Source organism: Camarhynchus parvulus, chromosome 2, assembly GCF_901933205.1.
Source record: "Camarhynchus parvulus chromosome 2, STF_HiC, whole genome shotgun sequence".
Lineage (NCBI taxonomy): Eukaryota > Metazoa > Chordata > Aves > Passeriformes > Thraupidae > Camarhynchus > Camarhynchus parvulus.
Window position 1 is genome coordinate 131,803,712 of NC_044572.1, and position 18,284 is coordinate 131,821,995.

At 35.0% G+C, this 18,284-nt stretch overlaps 1 protein-coding gene across 6 annotated transcripts in view; it reads left to right on the forward strand.

The window, feature by feature from the left end:
• Positions 1-18,284, forward strand: part of RIMS2 (regulating synaptic membrane exocytosis 2) — a 445,769-nt gene that overhangs the window by 73,464 nt on the left and 354,021 nt on the right. For all 6 annotated transcript variants that reach the window (XM_030967156.1, XM_030967184.1, XM_030967175.1 and 3 more), the window contains one exon: positions 14,479-14,689. In XM_030967156.1, coding sequence (XP_030823016.1) covers positions 14,479-14,689 — 211 coding nt within the window. The remainder of the gene's footprint in view (positions 1-14,478; positions 14,690-18,284) is intronic.

An 18,284-nucleotide genomic window follows, 5' to 3' on the forward strand; every position in this document is an offset into this window, starting at 1 on the left:
AAGCCTGGGGTGAGGAGGAATGCTACTGGGTACAAAGTCTCATCTATGAATAACATTAACAGACGGTGAAGATTCTCACAGAGCAAAAAAAGGCACTGTCACAGAAACAGAAATCCAGTTTTTACAGAGGATTATTTGGAATTTGGATTTGTCACTGTCATGATTTAATTGCTCCAAAATTCGAAAGCTGGTCAGTAACTCAAGTTACTCTTTCACATGTCACCTTTTTCCCATCCTTAAGGAAGTTTTGCATCCATGTGTATATTCTCTGTTTCAACTGCTGATTAGTAAGAATAGGTTTGTTGTAGGAAATGGATTTTCTTGTTTCAGTGTGAGGCTATTAAGCAGCGAGAACTTTGATTTTGTCAGCTGGAAGAGAGTCAGGCCTCTAATCTCAGGTGTACTTTATCCATGTATACAGACCATGTCAGAAAACAGTTTTGGAACAATTGTGGACGCCCCTTCTCACAGTTTTGTGCCAAAGAGCTAAACATGTTTTGTTGTTTCTAGTGCAGTGTTCACCAACAGGGTGAAACCCACCAATATTTGTATGACAAAAATCTGATTAACAGGTAACTTCAGAAACAGCAGCATGTTGTCTGTTTCAGGATTAAATGTGAATTTAAATTAGCAAGTATACTGTAGTAATATTTAATCATATCTAGTGATGTTGCTGCCTTCTTCTCTTTACAGTATCTATATTGAATTTTATTAAGAAAATATTATGCTGTGAGTTCTGTTGGAAACTGTTCTTTAAAAGATTAACTATTGGATTTGAGACTCCATTGTGTACATTTCCCATTTCCTAGCTGTTACAATACTAATTACCTATGTACGCTAAATGAATATTCTTTCTTTGCTTAGACATGCAACATCAACGAGTTGTGATAATCCTAGGATCACAACTTTATTTCCTCTGGTGATTTGTTCAGGTATTGGCTGTGATATCACAGCCATGCCTTTGCCTCTCTTTTGACTCTACCTTCAGAGACCAGGGAAAGAGGAAAGTAAGATGCAGATGTAATGAGCTGCTTCTTTGGGTGTCCATATTTAAAGAAGGCTCTTGCTTCCAAGGTTGGAAACAGCCTGTTACAAAGATCCTGTTGTAGCAGCTTAGTTACAATAGCAGAAAGAATTGGAAATATATAAGTATTGATATTGTTTCTTCTTTGAATAGTGGTGTCTGGTCAGTCCTGCATACAAAAGACATATAAAATAAGAATGGCAGTTGATTTTGAACCTGATGGAATTGACCACATTCTGCAGTAGGGAGGATAATAAATATTCTTTGTTTCCCCCTAAATTTTATTCCACAATGTCTACAATTAGAAGAGTAGATTTTTTACAAAGTCATGGCAGTTGAGGGTACCTCTGTGAGAAAGAGCAAAAGGAAAACCACCTAATAAAGTAAGACTTTCCTTCTGCCAGAGTCTACCAAGTTTGTTTTGCATTGAACATACTCAGGGATTAGGCCTGCAGATATTATTTTAAAAAAAGGAAAAAAAATGGAAAAAAAAAGGCTTCTCAGCAATTTACACGATGGCATAACAAGATAGTAATCTATGTGCCCTGAGCAATAAAAATACAAAAAAATAAAATGCATGAAAATAAGAACTACGATGCAGGAGAATAAGTGCTTGATGAGGAGCAGAACTAAGACTTATTCTTCTTGTTGAAGTGCAGTTGTGCTTATACAAATGTGAGTAAAATTTATTTATAGTTGCAACAGTACTCAAGCTTTGTAGGAAAACAGATATTCACAGAATTGTTGGTGTCCCTGCTCCCTCTGGTAGCTCCCAGGGCCCGCTGCTGCTGCTTCCTTCACTCTGTGGGGTTATGGGCAGCAGGCCAGCTGGTGGCCTGGCTTCATTCTCTTACAACCCTCATGTGTACCCAGTAACTCTGAGCTCTTAATGGTTAATTAATAGGCTTTAATTAAGAGGTTAAAGGATTTCAATATAGGATTAAATTCTGATCTTCTCTCTGACACTGATTAGTTGGGTGGTTTTGTACAACTACTCTTATTTGGAAAACTCAAACATGATCTGTCAGAAATAGTATTAGATTTACTACTATTTATACAGTTTTTGATGCCAAAATTTCTTATCTTTTACCAAATACTTTTTATCAAATACTTTTAATCTTAAATGTCCAAATACTTCTACAACCTAAACTGACATACTTTACTTCTGAGAAGCGAAGTTCGAGTTCAGTGCACTTTTGCAGTAAAGGGGGGGTATGGAGGCATGGATTTAGATAATAATTAGTGTGGGGCAAATAATTACACACCTTGCTCACACACTTACAAAAAGATCCTCCTGCAAGTGAGAACATCAGTCTCACTGAGCTCCTTCCTCATAAAAAAAAAAATTATATTAGCTTGATGAAAGTAGTTTGTGTTTTGGCCTTACTTCCTGTTACTTTAAAAATATGACCAGTATGGAAAATAAGTCTTCTGAGAATTGGCAAACTTTCAAGAGGCTCTCCCCCTCGAGTGCTGCTGGCAATGTGGCTTCATTGGTGCTACTTTTACAGTAAGAATACTGACACAGTCAAAACTGAGATGCATCAGGAATAATTGCAAATTCCACTTCTGGTGGTGATTATTCAGCATCAAACATGTTGGTGTAGTTTGCTTGGGTGAAGTTGAGACAGCTATGTGTTGAGCACAAACAAGACTTGCTTACACTGGCTTTCCCAGCATTGGTCACATTTATTTCCTGTTTGTTAGAAAAGGAAAATCATCAAGATAGGAACACTCCTGTCACAGAAGTAAAAAGATAGGGGCTACTTAATAATTAAAAATGCTCATGAATGTTGTAAACAATGTGGAATGAACTCATTCTAATCATGATACTGCAATGTCAGGAGGTGTTACATTTCGGAGCCGAGACAGTCTGACCTATTATTTAGTGTGTGTTTATTTTGGCTATGTGTGTAATTGTCCAATGAAAAAGTAAGTTTTCTATTAATAGTAAGGATATAAACATTTATCACAGTACCTTGCTTATTTTGGACATTTTTAAAACTACAGTTGTGAAGTGAATGGCTTCCTATTGTAAGTTAACAGATGATCCAAAAAAAGTAACCCGAGTTACTATGAGAAATACTATCTCTGCTGGAGATGCCCTTTATAAATGTAATAATGTTGCAATGTGCTTAATTGCCAACATGTGAATTAGCCTCTTTTTCTGTCACATTTGGTAAATACTGTATCCCTTTAGAAGGAAATTTAGAATAAAGTTAATAAAATTGTCATTTGTGGAAACCAGTAAAATAAAAGAAACTGTGAAACTTCTTCTGAGTGAATAATTTAGATAGAACAGTAATTTGTATACTTTAAATAATAAGGCTGTATAAAAATAACTTCTAGTAATTAAAATATTTATAAATGTGCCTCAGGTTCCTTAAGACTGATAATTAATAGAATTCCTAAAATAAGCAGTATCTGCAAAAATGTAGAGATAATGAAGGGACAACTGGGTTTCTAATGCTTTTATATTAGGGTAATATTTCTGCTTCAAAACAGCATTCAAGTGAATCAGGAAGAAACTTCTGACTATGAAAAACAGCATGTTTTCATCAGCATAGATACAAAAAGTAGAATGATAGGATAAAAATAGACTGTAAAAGGAAACTTTTATGGGAGCCAAGTGTATTTCTAGGAGTTTAGATTTCAGGTGAGAATTTTTATAGGATATGAAAGTTTGTATACATCCTATCTCAGCTGTGTGTCTTGAGTTTTGCATAAAGCTCATAACATATTAAGGGTGCTGCAATAGCTGCAAAATAATCATAATTGTAGAAAATAAAACACTTTTCTGGTTTTTTTTTTCTTTTTTTAAAAAAAAGTCACCACATGTTATTTCCTTTCTATTCAGCTAGGAGCTCTGACCCTTTCTCATTTTTCTTTACCTGGGGATCTTTTGCGGTTGATTGACTTGCAGGTCTAGAGACATTTTGGTTTCTGGTTGGGATTTTCTTGTAGGTAGACAACTGCAAGTGGTGGTAGTTGAGAATGTCATGATTCTGGATGTGAATAATGCTATGCCTGATGTGCTTCATTTACAGCAATATAAAGATAAGATCTTCCCTGTCCGTTGTGCCTTTTCTTATAGAAATTAAGGACAGATGCTGGTTGTCATCAATATGAGACTGAATGCAGAAAGAAAGGTTCACTATTCCTATGCACAGTTTCTGAAAACTCTACTTTCAGTTGTCCAGAGTGCTTAGGAGCAGTGGTACATGATAATACTATGGCATCAGTAGAACTGAAGATTCAAAGAGTATCACCTATTATTGTAAAGTGTCTCTGATGGAGTCCTTTTTAATATTCAGTAAAGCTTGAGCTCATGTTGCATTGTTGCCGTTAAATGAGTTCTAAAAGGTTCCTTCTGTCACTAGGACTATTTTTCCAAACTTGAAACACAACTGTATTTGAGACAATTGTTTTTTTTTTTGTATCAGAATTGGCAAAACTAATTTATGTGAAGTTGAAGGTATCTGGGTATGTAAAGCATGCAGATTGACTGTTTACTTTTTTTTGTAATGGGTTAGTTAAAAAATTGACCATAATTATCTGTGATTTTTACAGTTCCTGGCAGCCTACTTTTGCTGTAAGTTCAACTGCTTGTTTCTGATCTTCATTGTCAGCTGAGGTTCAGTTCTTACAGCTTCAGCACTTTATCAAAGCAGCTCCTTTGGGATAGTGTGGATTACAAACACAGGGATGAGGCCATGGAACTGGAGATAAAATATTTTTAACTGCATGAATGCAGTTGTGGAATGAACTTGGAGAGTTTCCTTGGAGAGTCAGGCACTTTTTCAATTACAACTGGCATGGTTATCTTACTTTAAATGAGACCTAAAATTACCTGGGAAGTGTTGGCCTTGTTGCAAGGGTAAAGAGCAGAAGGAAAACTGCCACTGTTGTGTGTAACAGTATGGATTTAACTTACCCACTCGATTCTTAGACATTAAAACCAGAGTCACACTGATACTTCCAATACAGCTGGAGAGGGTAAAGAATTAGATGAAAAAATCCATTAGCGGAAAAAAGAAGAGTTTTTTTTATGGAGAAAGAATTAAAAATGCAGCTAAGAATGTTTATTTTAGAGTCAAATGAAAAAAACATGGTAGGAAGAGACAGACTAACAATGGTTTAAGAAACAATCTTCTAATATTTTTTTTAAACTATGAGCAGCTATGGAGCAGCATGACCAGCTATGGAGAATGAGGAAAAATATCAGAGTGTAATCACCATAATATTTGTGTGAAAGTTGTGGAAACTTCAGTTGTAATGTATGATTTTAAATAAGATCCAGAAAAGAATAATTAGAACATTCTGAGTTACATTGAAATAAAACAGAGTGGTGTGAAAATATTCAAAGGTGTTAAGTAGTTTCCATATGGACTTATGAAGGAACTGTACCTGTTTATAGGTGGTTACTCTCATAACCATCAGCTATGGAGAAATTAGGGAGCTTTGTCTGAATGATTTGGCCATTAAACTTTTGGAGCAATGTGGTATTGTCTTTAATTTTAAATGCTCATATTTCTTATTATCACCAAAGAAGTGTTGGAAAAGATCTTGATAAATTGGATGTTTTACTATATTATGTCTGTTTAAAACTTAGTTGCAACTTTCTAGCTTCATGTCTATTATAGATTGTAAAAGTAGAATAAACAATTCAGTAAAAGATGAATTTTAATAAACAAGAAACAATTAGAAAGACACAAGAAACAATCTTGCAATTTAATCTTTGAACTGCTGAGGAAAAGGTAGGAGCAAGTATCTGTTGTTCTGAGGAAAACTGGGAGTAAGAGGTACAGCCAGGAGCTACCTGCTTCCTTTTTCCTTTTTATGCATCTTGTCTGGCTTATCCCAATATCATTAAACCCACACAGAAATATGATAGCATTAATTATGTCAGTCCTTTTTAGTCCATATGTTCATCTTCTTCATGTTCACTTGTGTTCACAGGACTATTGTACTTAGCTATTGTTCCTTGCTCCCCTGTTAATGGAGAGCAGTTTCACTTCTGCTAGTAAACAAAGTTAATAAACAAAGACTGCAGTTTTATGCAATACTGAGCATTATAAAGAGAAAAAAAAATAGGTAAAGTAATCCTGTCTGTTCCAGGTAGGCTTTTTGTCTAGCTGGTGTGTTTTCTGTTGATTCATTTACAGTCATATCCTCATTTATTAAAATGCAGGGGCTTTTTTTTCCACATTCTTGCTTGTCTTTTTTTTTTAATGACTTTCTGACTGTTTTAAGTTGAACTAGAGTCAGTGACGTGACTTCATCTGCAGCTAAAAACTTATTTAGGGTCATACCAAAGTAAGTAATTCATTCTGACGCCAGGAAGAATGCAATGGGAGAATATTTTCTATTTTGTGAGGGAGGTCAAATAAACTGTGAACAAAATGTGATGCAGTGTGACCTGTAAGCCTTTGCAGAAAGCCCTAGTAAGTGGGGGAAAAGAGAGAATGGAGCCAGGCCAACTTGAAGACATCATATTGGCCACATATTTTACTTCTAAGAACAGCCTGTTATGAGGTTCCCACCAGCAGAGAATATTTGGGTTCATTCTCCAGCGTGAAGCAAATGATGTTAGGTTATAACAGAACATCTTTATGTTCTTTACATCTTTATATCTTTACATCTGCTCCCTTGCATGGAAAAGAGACACTGAAAGAGATCTGGTAGTTTTGGATGCTCATTAGCTCTGATATAGTTGGCTTTTCCCACTTGAATTATAAGTGAGCAGCAGCACTGGTATGAACCAAGGGCAAGATCATTTAGCAGCCACATTCCTTTCTTTCCATTCTCTTAGCTCTTTTTCTTCTCTTCAGCATTTCTGGCACAGTCAGTATAATTCACTTAGATTTAGAATATATTTATGCATTAGACTAAATTTGTATGAATTTTGCAGTATTTTTTCAGGGAAACTATCCAAAGACATCAATTTCCATATGTGTGAACTTATTTTAACTCTGTGCCCTTTTTACCTGGGTTCCAGACTTTGGCCATATTGAGGGTGGTTTTTTTTTTGAGGTTGTTTTATTTTTTGGTTTCTTAAAGGGTTTTTTTTTGTGGATTCAGTGAGAATATGATATTGATAAATAAGTACTTCACTGATTGAGAGGCAGGTATTATTTTTCTGGGTGTGAACAAAGTTATTTTTTTTGTAAGTAAGTAAATCTTTTACCATGCTTAGGGCTGCCTTATTCCCTGATTGGTCAAATCTGTGGGCTCTTTAAAGATGTTCTGCACTTAACATTACATCAGTGTTCCTATGTGTCTCTTTCATGTTAATGAATCTCACAATATAATTAAAGAATAATTCCTTAATAAGTTAGAGGTTAGGAGACATGAAAATCATGGGTCTTTTCCTAGGTAGCGCCACTCGTAAACCAACTCAAAACATAATAGGTGAAAAAGCTAAAAATTTCAGATTTGTTTCCACTGACAGTTTCAGGAGGATTTACTCTATTAAGAAAAAATGTCAAAATGAAATATCTCAGACACTGCTGAATAGCAGCAAATATTGTCATTATATGGCTTTTAACCTTCTTTTTCTAATCAAAATACTGGAAATGCTAGGAAAAAAATCTGTCGGTTAACTTTTAAAGTAGGGAAAATGCATTTCCTGCCTGAAAAAAAATACCAGAGTTCATTTTCTTCTATATTCTTTGCTTAAATAGATAAAAATCAGAATATTTATGCCAAGTACAACTCACAGGAGAAACTATGCACACTTCTGAGATAAGTTTGAGAGTTACTGTTTTTGAATAGATTTATTGGACTCAGGGCAGGTAGAAATTCAAATGAATTGGATTTTATGGTGTCTTTCTGTTTTAAAAGAAAAAGTTTGTGAAAGTTTAGCTAAAACTGGTACTTTCATCAGAAAGCAAAGTAAGTGCTTGTGTCTAGCTCTTTTCAATATCTCAGATTTCTCCTACATATTGTGAATTCCAGTGCATAGATTAAAAAGCAGCATTTTTACTTGACAATTGTATTTTTTAAGCCCTTTCAATTTGAAATGTATTTTTTTTAATCTAAGGTCCAAGCTTAGATATTTCATTTAGATAGGTGCTCCTGAAGTTAAACCTTCTGACAGTAGAAAATAGTTAATTTTTATTTGAGGAAGTCAGATAGTTAGAAATCTTATGTCAATTCCAATGAGACAGTTGAGATCTTCCCAGCAAGAAAGTTAGAGTGCTGTGAATTGAATGGAATATTTGCAGAGATCTCTGCTGACATCTACTTTCTGTCAATATTTCATTTTCACTGATATGAAGGCTGAAAACTCTGAATTGTGAATGGCTTCAATACTCTAGTTGTGTTGTCTGCCTGGGTATGATAACTCATTATTTTCAAGTAGAATTAGATGTAAGTTTTTGTTTGAAGTTAGATTTGAGTCTTTTGTTGCTTAATATTTTTTCTTTATCTGGTAGGATTAGAGCAGAATCACAGTCTTCTGAGGAGGAGTTTTGTGTGGTGCCCTTTCTCATTTCAGTTAATACTGGCAAAATGATCATTTTTCAATTAACAAATGTCCTATTTTGCATTGCTGAACATTGTTGGTTTTTTTAGTTTTCATTTCTGTTTTACTACCTACTCATATCTATATCAAAGCATAAAACAAAACCAGGTTTTTCTGCCCTTTGCACTTCATAGAGTTGAAAGCAAATGTGGGTTCATTGGTCAGACTTTGAGAGAGCTATTCTCACAGTAGTTTATGAAAAACATAAAGATCTGGGGTTTTTCTGTTAGTAAAAGTGGTTACTTTTTTTCTTTTCAACACTGCTAAGCCAAATAGTTCTTGTTGAATATTTTTCCTTATGATACTGCTTGGGTTTATACTTCATATCTCTTGTCTGATTCCATAAAGCTCTTGCCAATAGTGTAACAACAGGAATGTTCTCTGAAGAGAGTCTCTGAACTGACCTCCTGCTCAGAGCATGGTTATTGCCAAGACTCAGTTAAGGCAACCGGAGCTCTATCTGGGCAAGTTTTGAAAAGCTCCAAGCATAGTGAGCCCACAGTGTCTTGGGACAACTTTTTTCAGTGCTGTATTGCCTTCCAAATGTACGTGCTTCTTCTAATGCCCAGCCTGAACCTCCTCACAAAATGCCATGTTAGTGCCTTTGGTTGCTCGACTTGCATTTTTGACTACTAGGAAGAATTTGGCTCTGGAATTTTTCTTTTCAGGTAATGTTTAGATTAGATAGCTAGTTTCAGACAGGTGTTAAATCACTTCTTAGTCTATTCCTTTTCACTGGATTGAGAAAAGACATGATCATTTTCTTTTTTTGTTGACAAACTGGACTTGTCAAATGTGTCCAATTTTTCCACATCCATCAATAGCAGGCAGACACCAACCTGGGCACAATAGTCCAGGTGCAGCCTTTCCAGTGCCAGTCAAAGGGAATAAATAACTTCCCTTAATCTGCTGCTCATACTCTTGCTAATATGGACCCATATGTAATTTGTCCAGTTTGTAATGCGAGCACACACACCACTGGCTCCTTGCCTGGTTTCCACCCAGTGCCCGTTTCCAACCCATTCCAGGGGTTCTTATCAGCAGAACTGCTGTTCAGCCTGCTGTTTACAAACCTCTACCAACACACAGGGCTCTATATATATGAGTAATATCCATTAAGAAGTGGGTGTAGGCAGTGACAGGTTAGCTGGCACAATTGTAAAAGCAGGAACTCGAAGAGTACAGTACAGGAAGAATGTCATATGCTACCAGTCATTGCCACCAGCAGAAAAATTGTTAAGTGAATGGACTTGGCAGAACTGAAAGTGAACAAACACTTTCTGAAGCTGGATTAAAGCCACATCCGTGCTCTGTGCCTGAGAATGTGAAATGAGGCAAGTGTTACATCTGTAATAAAACTTTGAGAGAGAAATGAGGAAATGAGAAGTGGCTTCTACACTCATATCTGGCCTAAACATCCTGGATTCTTTCTTAATAGTTGCCCTTCTAGTGATAGATTTTTAGCATATTTAGAAGTTTCAGAAACATTTATATGAGCGCTTTTGGGAGGTTGGTATAGTTTCAGAACTTCTTGTCAGTAATTTTTTTTTAGTTTTGGTAAAATGCTTAAAGTTTTAGGGATATTTTTGGAAGGGAGGAGAAAATTAAAATTTCTGTACAGTAATAAAATGTCAATAATAAACTTGAATTTCTTACTTGCCTTTGGCATGGATCAGCAGAGACTCACTGATATTGAATTTTTGACTGATATTGAATTTTTCATTTCTGGAAAGGTGTGGGCAATCAGGAAAAGCAGAATTAAATTAATTCCAGAACAAAAGAAGTATTCCAATACAAACTATATCTTGATGCTGGCTACAGCAATCCAAATTCTTGCTTAGTTGCTTCTCACAGTGAGAGGTCTTCTTATGAAGTTATCTTGGATATCTTGTTTTAAAAAAACCAGGTTGTCTAGTCATATAAGCCTCATGAACTTCATATCTGTAATTTCCAGCTGATACAAGTGTGGTTCAGGGAAGTAATTCTCACAAGAACAGAACTTAATTACCAGTTTCCCAGACTAAATTTTTAGTATCATTAGGTGTCTGTGTAAACTTATGCCAACTTCTCATTTTCCTCAAAAATTTATAGCAGTTGTTCAAGTACATAGTTGTATTTTTGAAACAAATGTAGTAAAGGAGTGAGACTTTCCATCAGTACAGATAGATGACAGGTGCTATCGAGGCTGTTGCTAAAATACACTTATATAAGAGTCATGGATATTTCTGAGTTTTCTGCATAAATGAGCTGTTAATTATGATTTAATATAACTATCTGGATTTACAAACAAAAAAAGTCCCTATCATGTCTAAAAATAAGCTTTTCATTGTGGAACAGAAGTTTGACCCGAAATACAACTCTTGGGCAGAACCCATTTTTTCACTTCACCACATTGAGGTGGTGAAGTGTGTCCAGAGAAGGGCAATGAATTTGGTGAAGGGTCTGGAGTCCCATGGGGAGCAGCTGAGGGTGCAGGGGTTGTTTAGCCTGGAGAAAAAGAAGCTTAGGGATGACCTTATTGCTCTCTGCCTGAAAGGAGGGTGCAGCCATGCGTGGGTCAGGCTCTTCTCTCAGGTAACCACTGGTTGGATGAGAGGAAATGGCTCTAGTTGCACCAGGGGAGGTGTAGATTGAATATCGAGAAAAAAATTCTGCATGGAAAGGGTTTTCAAGCATCAGAAGAGGCTGTTCAGGGAAGTGTTTGAGTCACCATCCCTGGAGGTATTTAAAAGATGTGTGGATGTGGCATTTGGGGACATAGATCAACAGTGACCTTGGCAGTGCTGGGTGAACAGTTGGACTCAATGATCTTAGAAGTCTATTCCAACCTAAACTATCATGGATGGCTCTCGACCTCTTGCATTAACAGAGTAACTCACTGGATATCAGGACTGGAAACCAGTCCTGGGATACTTGAGTTTGGCTTCAGTCTCTGAAATTTGCCTTGGTACTGGTTACTTTCATTTCCCTAGTAAGTGAACTTCCAAGCCCTCAGGCAGCAATGACTGCAGACAGCTTGAACAAAATGGAATTTTATTTTGCATTATGTTTTCTGAAATGTATACATTATAAAGTTTTTACTAAATGTGTTCCGGATACTGTGCTATTCTAAACACCTAATTATTGCTGTGTGTTTTTAGCTTAAATTTTGGCTTAAACCTGTGTAGGCTAGATGATAAAAAAATAATTATTTACAGAACAGATCAAAATTTTAAAAATGAAATTCTGAAAATGAATACTCTGTATTTTGTTTTGAGTACATATCAGGTGATTCTGCTCAGTAAATAGAACATGTTTTGTGTCTAACTGAATATTTCATAGATCCTTTTCTTCTCTGTTTAATTTTTTCTGACAGCTATCAATACATGTAATATTTTTCTCAAACCAGAAAAAGATGTAATAAGGAACAATTTTGGCAGATGAAGTGTCTCCTACTAGAAACAAGGGTTTTGGAAAACTACTCTGTATAACCTTGGAAAGTTTATACTTTAAAGGAAAAGTTATGACCTTTACATAGATTCTTGTGCCCAAGAGGAAATACAAGTGAAATTATTTCAGTACATGAGGCTTAAGATTTGGCAAAAGCCTTGTGCTTTTTATGCACCAGTGAGACTGGTAAGCAAGTAATCATACAAACAAAGGCTGTAGATTATAAGGAAGCCACAAAACTGAATGCAGCCTAAAAATAAACTTGGAGTTCAGCATAGATAATATGCTTTAAATGAAGAATGCAGTGTTAAGCAAAATTAAAAGGCAGGCAAGGTCTCAGCGATTACATGTGTTATTGATGGAAACAGGCCAGACTACCAACTACCAATTATATAGTGTTGTCAGTGTAAAAACTGAAATGTGCCACATTTCCAGACTTAGTTTTTTCAACTTCATTCAGCTCTTGCTTATGAGTAACTTGTGTCTTGCCCCATTCAACAAAGAGCACTCAACAGTGAGCTCTTTGGAAGCAGGGAGAAGGCAGAGGAAGCCCCTTACTCCTGACTGCCCAAATGGCTTTTAGGGCAATGCCAACTCTGCCATCCCTCCTGCAGAGGTCCCAGACGAGCCCCTTTCCCTGCTGGTGCAGGTGGGAAAGGGCTGAAGGCGAAGGAAAAGGGACCCACTGCTGCTGGGAGTCCACACTGCTGGACTCAGGATTGAAGTGACAAGAGCAGGTACACAGAAAAATGACACATCAGCAAATGAAGTAACCCTCTTTCCCTCTTCCTGGGAAAGGGTTGGTGGCAGCTTGGAACTCAGGCAGCAGGTTAGTACAGAGGAGAGGCATGACTCCAGCCTCCTGTCCTTCCTGCTGGAGAGAGGGAGCTGCCTGCCTGTTCCTACAATCCCTCTGTGGTCTAATGTAAAGTACATTCTTGGGGGAGTTTGCCTGAAAAACAAAGTGAATCCCAGCAATTCTTGCCATATGTGTGAATATGCATGGTAAATAACTGCTTAAATTAAGTTTTTAACTGACTTGTGTAATATTTGTTTTGGTAGGTACCTCTGAAAATTCTGATGAAATAGTTTTGCATCAATAATTTATATGTGATCTATATAAATGTCATTTATGCTTAAGGAAGTTGGTCTCCTGGATTTAGTTGTGTTCTAGGAGGTTATTTTTTGTTCTATCTTATGATTCATGTGTGCTCTTTTATTAACTTAATCTCAAGATTTTCAAGAAGAATAATTCTAAGGAAAAATGCCTTTTGCAATTTTTTTTGGTCTTATTTTATATTTTTTATGTTTCATAAAAAGTGTTTACTTTTTTGGGTTTTGCCTGAACTTATTCAAGGAACTAAAAAATCTGCCTAAATTAGATTAGTAACTTCTAATTTACTAAACTTTAAAGTCTTGATTGCAAAATTAGGCAAGTTGAATTCCATGCTAAGAATTTAAACATCACTCTTCAGACCCCTTTAAATCACAATGATAAAAAAAGAGAGAAGTCAAAGTTCCTTTTTTTTCTCAATGGGTTTGAAACTCTCGTGATACGCAATGTCACCCTTCCCATCTTTTTCAGAATCTGCAAAAGCTAAAATATTATGGCTATTTATAATGAAAATTAAATTTCCTATGACATAATTTACCTTTAGAAATAGAGCTTTTGAGGAAAACTACCATTACAGAGCATAAGATGTGTCTGTAGGTTTAGTCAGCATGAGACACTTCCCATTATCAGGTATTGAGATTTGATGATTGTGGACTCAGAAATATGGATGGATTAACATGACAAATTAACATTGCAATTTTGGACACTCATGGCCACTGACTGCATTCTTTTCTAGTTCTGGAAATAGATGGTAAATGTATGTGTGTATCCTAAGCAATTTTTTCTGGATTTTACATCCAAGGCTGTCTTTTACTTTACATTTTACATGAGATAACAGTTCTTATCCAATGATATGAATGGCTTAAATGATTTATAATAACTTGTTAAGGTGAGGTAACTTATTATGGGCTTAAACCCAGTGATTAAAAAGTTATTGAAAAAGCATTTTTCTATGCAGTATTGTTAGATAAATGAAGATAAGCTAGATCAAGAAAAGATATTTGCATATGACTGGTGGTCATACTGCAATAAACTTTAATAAACTTTGCCGGTTTATTGTTTAGCACCATGGGCTCTTAGATCACTTATCCTGTGTTTCCAGCTGTTGTATTTATAGCAAACATCTGGACCCATCCTAAAGCAAAGTTATATATCTTTATAACATCTGGACTGTGAGCTCAATGTTATCAACGTTGAGCTTCCTCGTAGAGTTTAGTTATAATGAAAAAGAAATAATTCTTGAATGTAATATTTCTTGAGCATCATAAATTAAATATATTTACTACAGTATTTATCTCTGATTTGTAAAAATTATTATGATTTAGTGACTTTGAAGTATTTGTGGGTAAAAGTAAACAACAACTAATGATCTCTTCTCTTCTGCAGAAAATTACATCAGCAGTTTGAGATGTATAAGGAGCAAGTGAAGAAGATGGGTGAAGAATCACAGCAGCACCAGGAGCAGAAGGGTGATGCCCCAACCTGTGGCATCTGCCACAAAACCAAATTTGCTGATGGCTGTGGCCATAACTGTTCCTATTGCCAAACGAAATTCTGCGCGCGCTGCGGAGGAAGAGTGTCTCTGCGGTCCAACAAGGTATGGAGCTGTGAGAGCTGAGCAGCAGGCTCCTCCTAAACTCAGGGTCTCTTACTCATTGCTTATGAATCCAAATCACATAACTACTGAAATGGATTTCCTCTAAGGAGAAATCTACTCCAGGGCCTTTTAAGATATCTGGCCTCATTTCATGTAATTTCCAATTGCATATGAATTTGTGATTATGGCTCTTAAGTTAATACATATCCTTTTTTGACTAACAAGCAAGTACATTTCTTTGATTGGAGAATGAGTCTCTATTTGAGAAACAGAAGTATATCTAGTGATCTAGTGATGCTAATATTGAGATATTGATTATTACAAGTAGAGCAAGGATTTGTTTCTTTCCTGCTTGCCTAGGCTCTTCTGTACAAGATTATTGTAAAATTAGTGTTAGAACATTTTATATAATACAATATTGTGCTTTAAAATATTTATTAGCTATTGTACATATCCACACATATTATGCATATTTATATGTGCATACATATGCAAATGTTAACCTATTTCTGGGAAATAATTAAATGCACTAAGATATATTGTTCTGTATATACTGGAGTTTATAGTATAACAAGTAAACAGCCATCTGAATTCTTAAAAAAGCTGAAGGATAGAGTAAGAAATTCAGCACAACTGATGTAATCACAGAAAACTTCTGAGATCAATTTGCTCAACGTTTTAGATAAAATGTTCATATCTGATACACAGAATCTTTCTCAGATTCTGACAGATAGTTGTAGAAGACTTATGGCAATATTCAAGAAGTATTATGCTAGTCTTTTTTGAAAATATGTATTTTGTAAACAATACAATTTATTATTTTAATGTTTATTAATGTAATATTTTTATATAATTTAGTTACATAAGTCATTTTTTTCAGTAATATGCTCATTACAAATACCATGCGATTGGTAAATATTATCTTTCGTAAGGTAGGAGACAATAGTATGCATGTTATGTATTTCTTGGCCTAAGATTGAAAAGTAGGTTTAAATAACAGACTGAAGTTTTTGATTAACAAAGTATAAAATAATAAAAAATTATAAAAATTTAATAATGGTTCCTGATAATTAAAGTAACTGATATTATATGTAAATGTGTCAAATCGCCTTGGTTTTCATTAAGGTATCTTAAAAGTGCTGCCTTCAGTAGATTTACATATTTTGTTTTTTTTTATAACTGACTAAGTCATGTTGCTAGTAATAAGAGAGATAATTTCTGTATTCATTTCAACTGATTATAAAAGCCAATTAGGACAGATATTTGAGTCATTATGCCTACATCCTTAGAAACATAGCATTAGGAAGAATGCTTCATTTCCTAATGACATATTCTGATACACCATTTAGATTCTCCTTGAGATGGATCATTTGAACTTGACAGATAGATATATGTCTGACTTCTCTTGACAGATTTCCAATGAGATTCTTCCAGAGTCTTAGGTAATTCCTACTCACCATGCTCACCACAGATTGCTTTTCTTACTGTCTAACCCAAATCTGTCTTTCAGTAAATCAACTTCTCAATTTCAGTCTGAGACTGTTCTGCAACACTTCTCAGCTGGCATTTTTTCTATTATTTTTGCTAATTTAGTGTGAGGCTTTTCTGCACCTCATTCATTTTTGTTCTAGATAATTTATGAATAAGGTGAACAGAGTATTTCTGGACTGATCTCCTATGAGGCTTTGCTGGTAAAAACTTTTGCTTAAAAAAACCTTGATAATTTATTGCTGTTTTTTTTTCTTGTCCTTTCATTAATTAAGTTTTCTCATGGATGAATTTATTCCTATTCCATGGCAGCTGAGATTCTTTAAAAGCATGTAATCCCAACTGAGCAGTAGGACTAAATCCCATTTTCTCACTTTTGCTGTGACTGCTTGAAAGAATTCTATTACATGTAACAGATGTGAATTCCCTCTACTAAATCCATTCTGACTTCTCCACATTTCATCATAATTTACTCATATACTTGCTAATTTTATTGTGTATTTGAGTTTCTAAAAATCTGTCCAATGCGGATGTCAGACTCAATTGTCTATTCTTCAATTGATATAATGTTGAAATTCCTTAAAAACATTTTGGTATTTTTGCCAACTTTTATACTTCTTATCAGTGAAAGACTGTATTACAGTTACTAATTATTTTAGACTTGAGATTCTTTATGCTAACTATAATTTAATTAAAAAAATATTTTTTGTTGACTCACTTTATAGCTTCTCTTTCTGATATATTAGTTCAAAGTATGTCCTTGAGTTTATTCTGCATAAAATAATATTCTAGAGTAAATACCTTCCTAATCACTGCAAATATGAACAAAAAAGGTGTAATTCAGAAAGACTGTGGCAGTCTCCTTGCTTTGTGCCTACACTGATTATTCTATTAAAACTATTTTGGTCTACCAGAATTCATTCTTATCTCTCTTCTTTTCTGAATACAACTTCAGTTTCTTGAAAGATAACTTCTATTAACTTCCTATTTTAAATTTGCTTTTTTTGGTCTCTGTAGACTTTATATGCATATATATATATATATATATATATAAAATGTCTGCTTTGGACCTCATATAAGGTGATACTTATGCTGTCTGAAATGTTCTTTGGTGGATCTGAGATCTTCATAATATCAAATTTCAAGCATAACTCCTGCGTTTTACTCCAGATTCTCCTCCTAAATTGTTTACTACAGACCAGTATTAGCAGCATGCACCTCAGCTGATGGAGAATTGCAAAGAATCCTCCTCTTTCAAAGGTCTCAAGGCTGACTACTGCTTACAAGGTTCATGGCCACGAGTAGGAGTAGGGAGTGGAAATGTTTTGACAGTTGTCAGAGCATTAGATTAGGATTCTCAAAATGTTTGGATGATTTATTCCTTTTTCAGTTTCATTAAAGTGCCTTAAATATATAGGCATTAGCATTCAGTTCAAGCTGTACAAAATTATCATTATGTGGGAGTTCCTTCTAGCTCAAACAAATAAAAATGATAATGGTAACACTTCTTCTGTACAATTTATTATCTTGGTGAATGGTGTATTTAGCTAAATGGGGATTAAATTTCAAGGGAGTAAAAAAACCTTGAACAGTCATCTTTTATGTTTATGAACAGTTTCAGATTGATTAAATTTTAAATAAAAAATATTGTGAGAGCAAGCAGTAATAGTTCTTAGTAATAAGAGTACCACTGATATATAAAATATACTCCTGTTCTTTTTTCAAATTATATGCTAATTTATATAGGGAAATATACATTGAATGAGTCAGTAGACAGCAGAATGATGTTTATGCAGGTGAGAAATCTAAATGCTAAAATGTTGGAAAAATACAGCCTCCAGATTTGATACAACATTTTGTGCAGTGGATCTCAATTTTAGCACCTCAGAATGGCAGAAAGAAAGAAATGCTTGCTTGGAAAGTTAACTTAATGAATGCTGAATACCTTCTTTCAGGGTATTTGGCAACTTACTAGCACTTGGATCCACTGAAATATCCTTCTTTCTTTGTCTTTGAAGAACAATAGTAAGAGACTTTCAGTAGTTTTATAACATCCAAAACCAACATGGGAAACATGCAAGGTGTAAGTAGGGAACTTCTCTCAGTT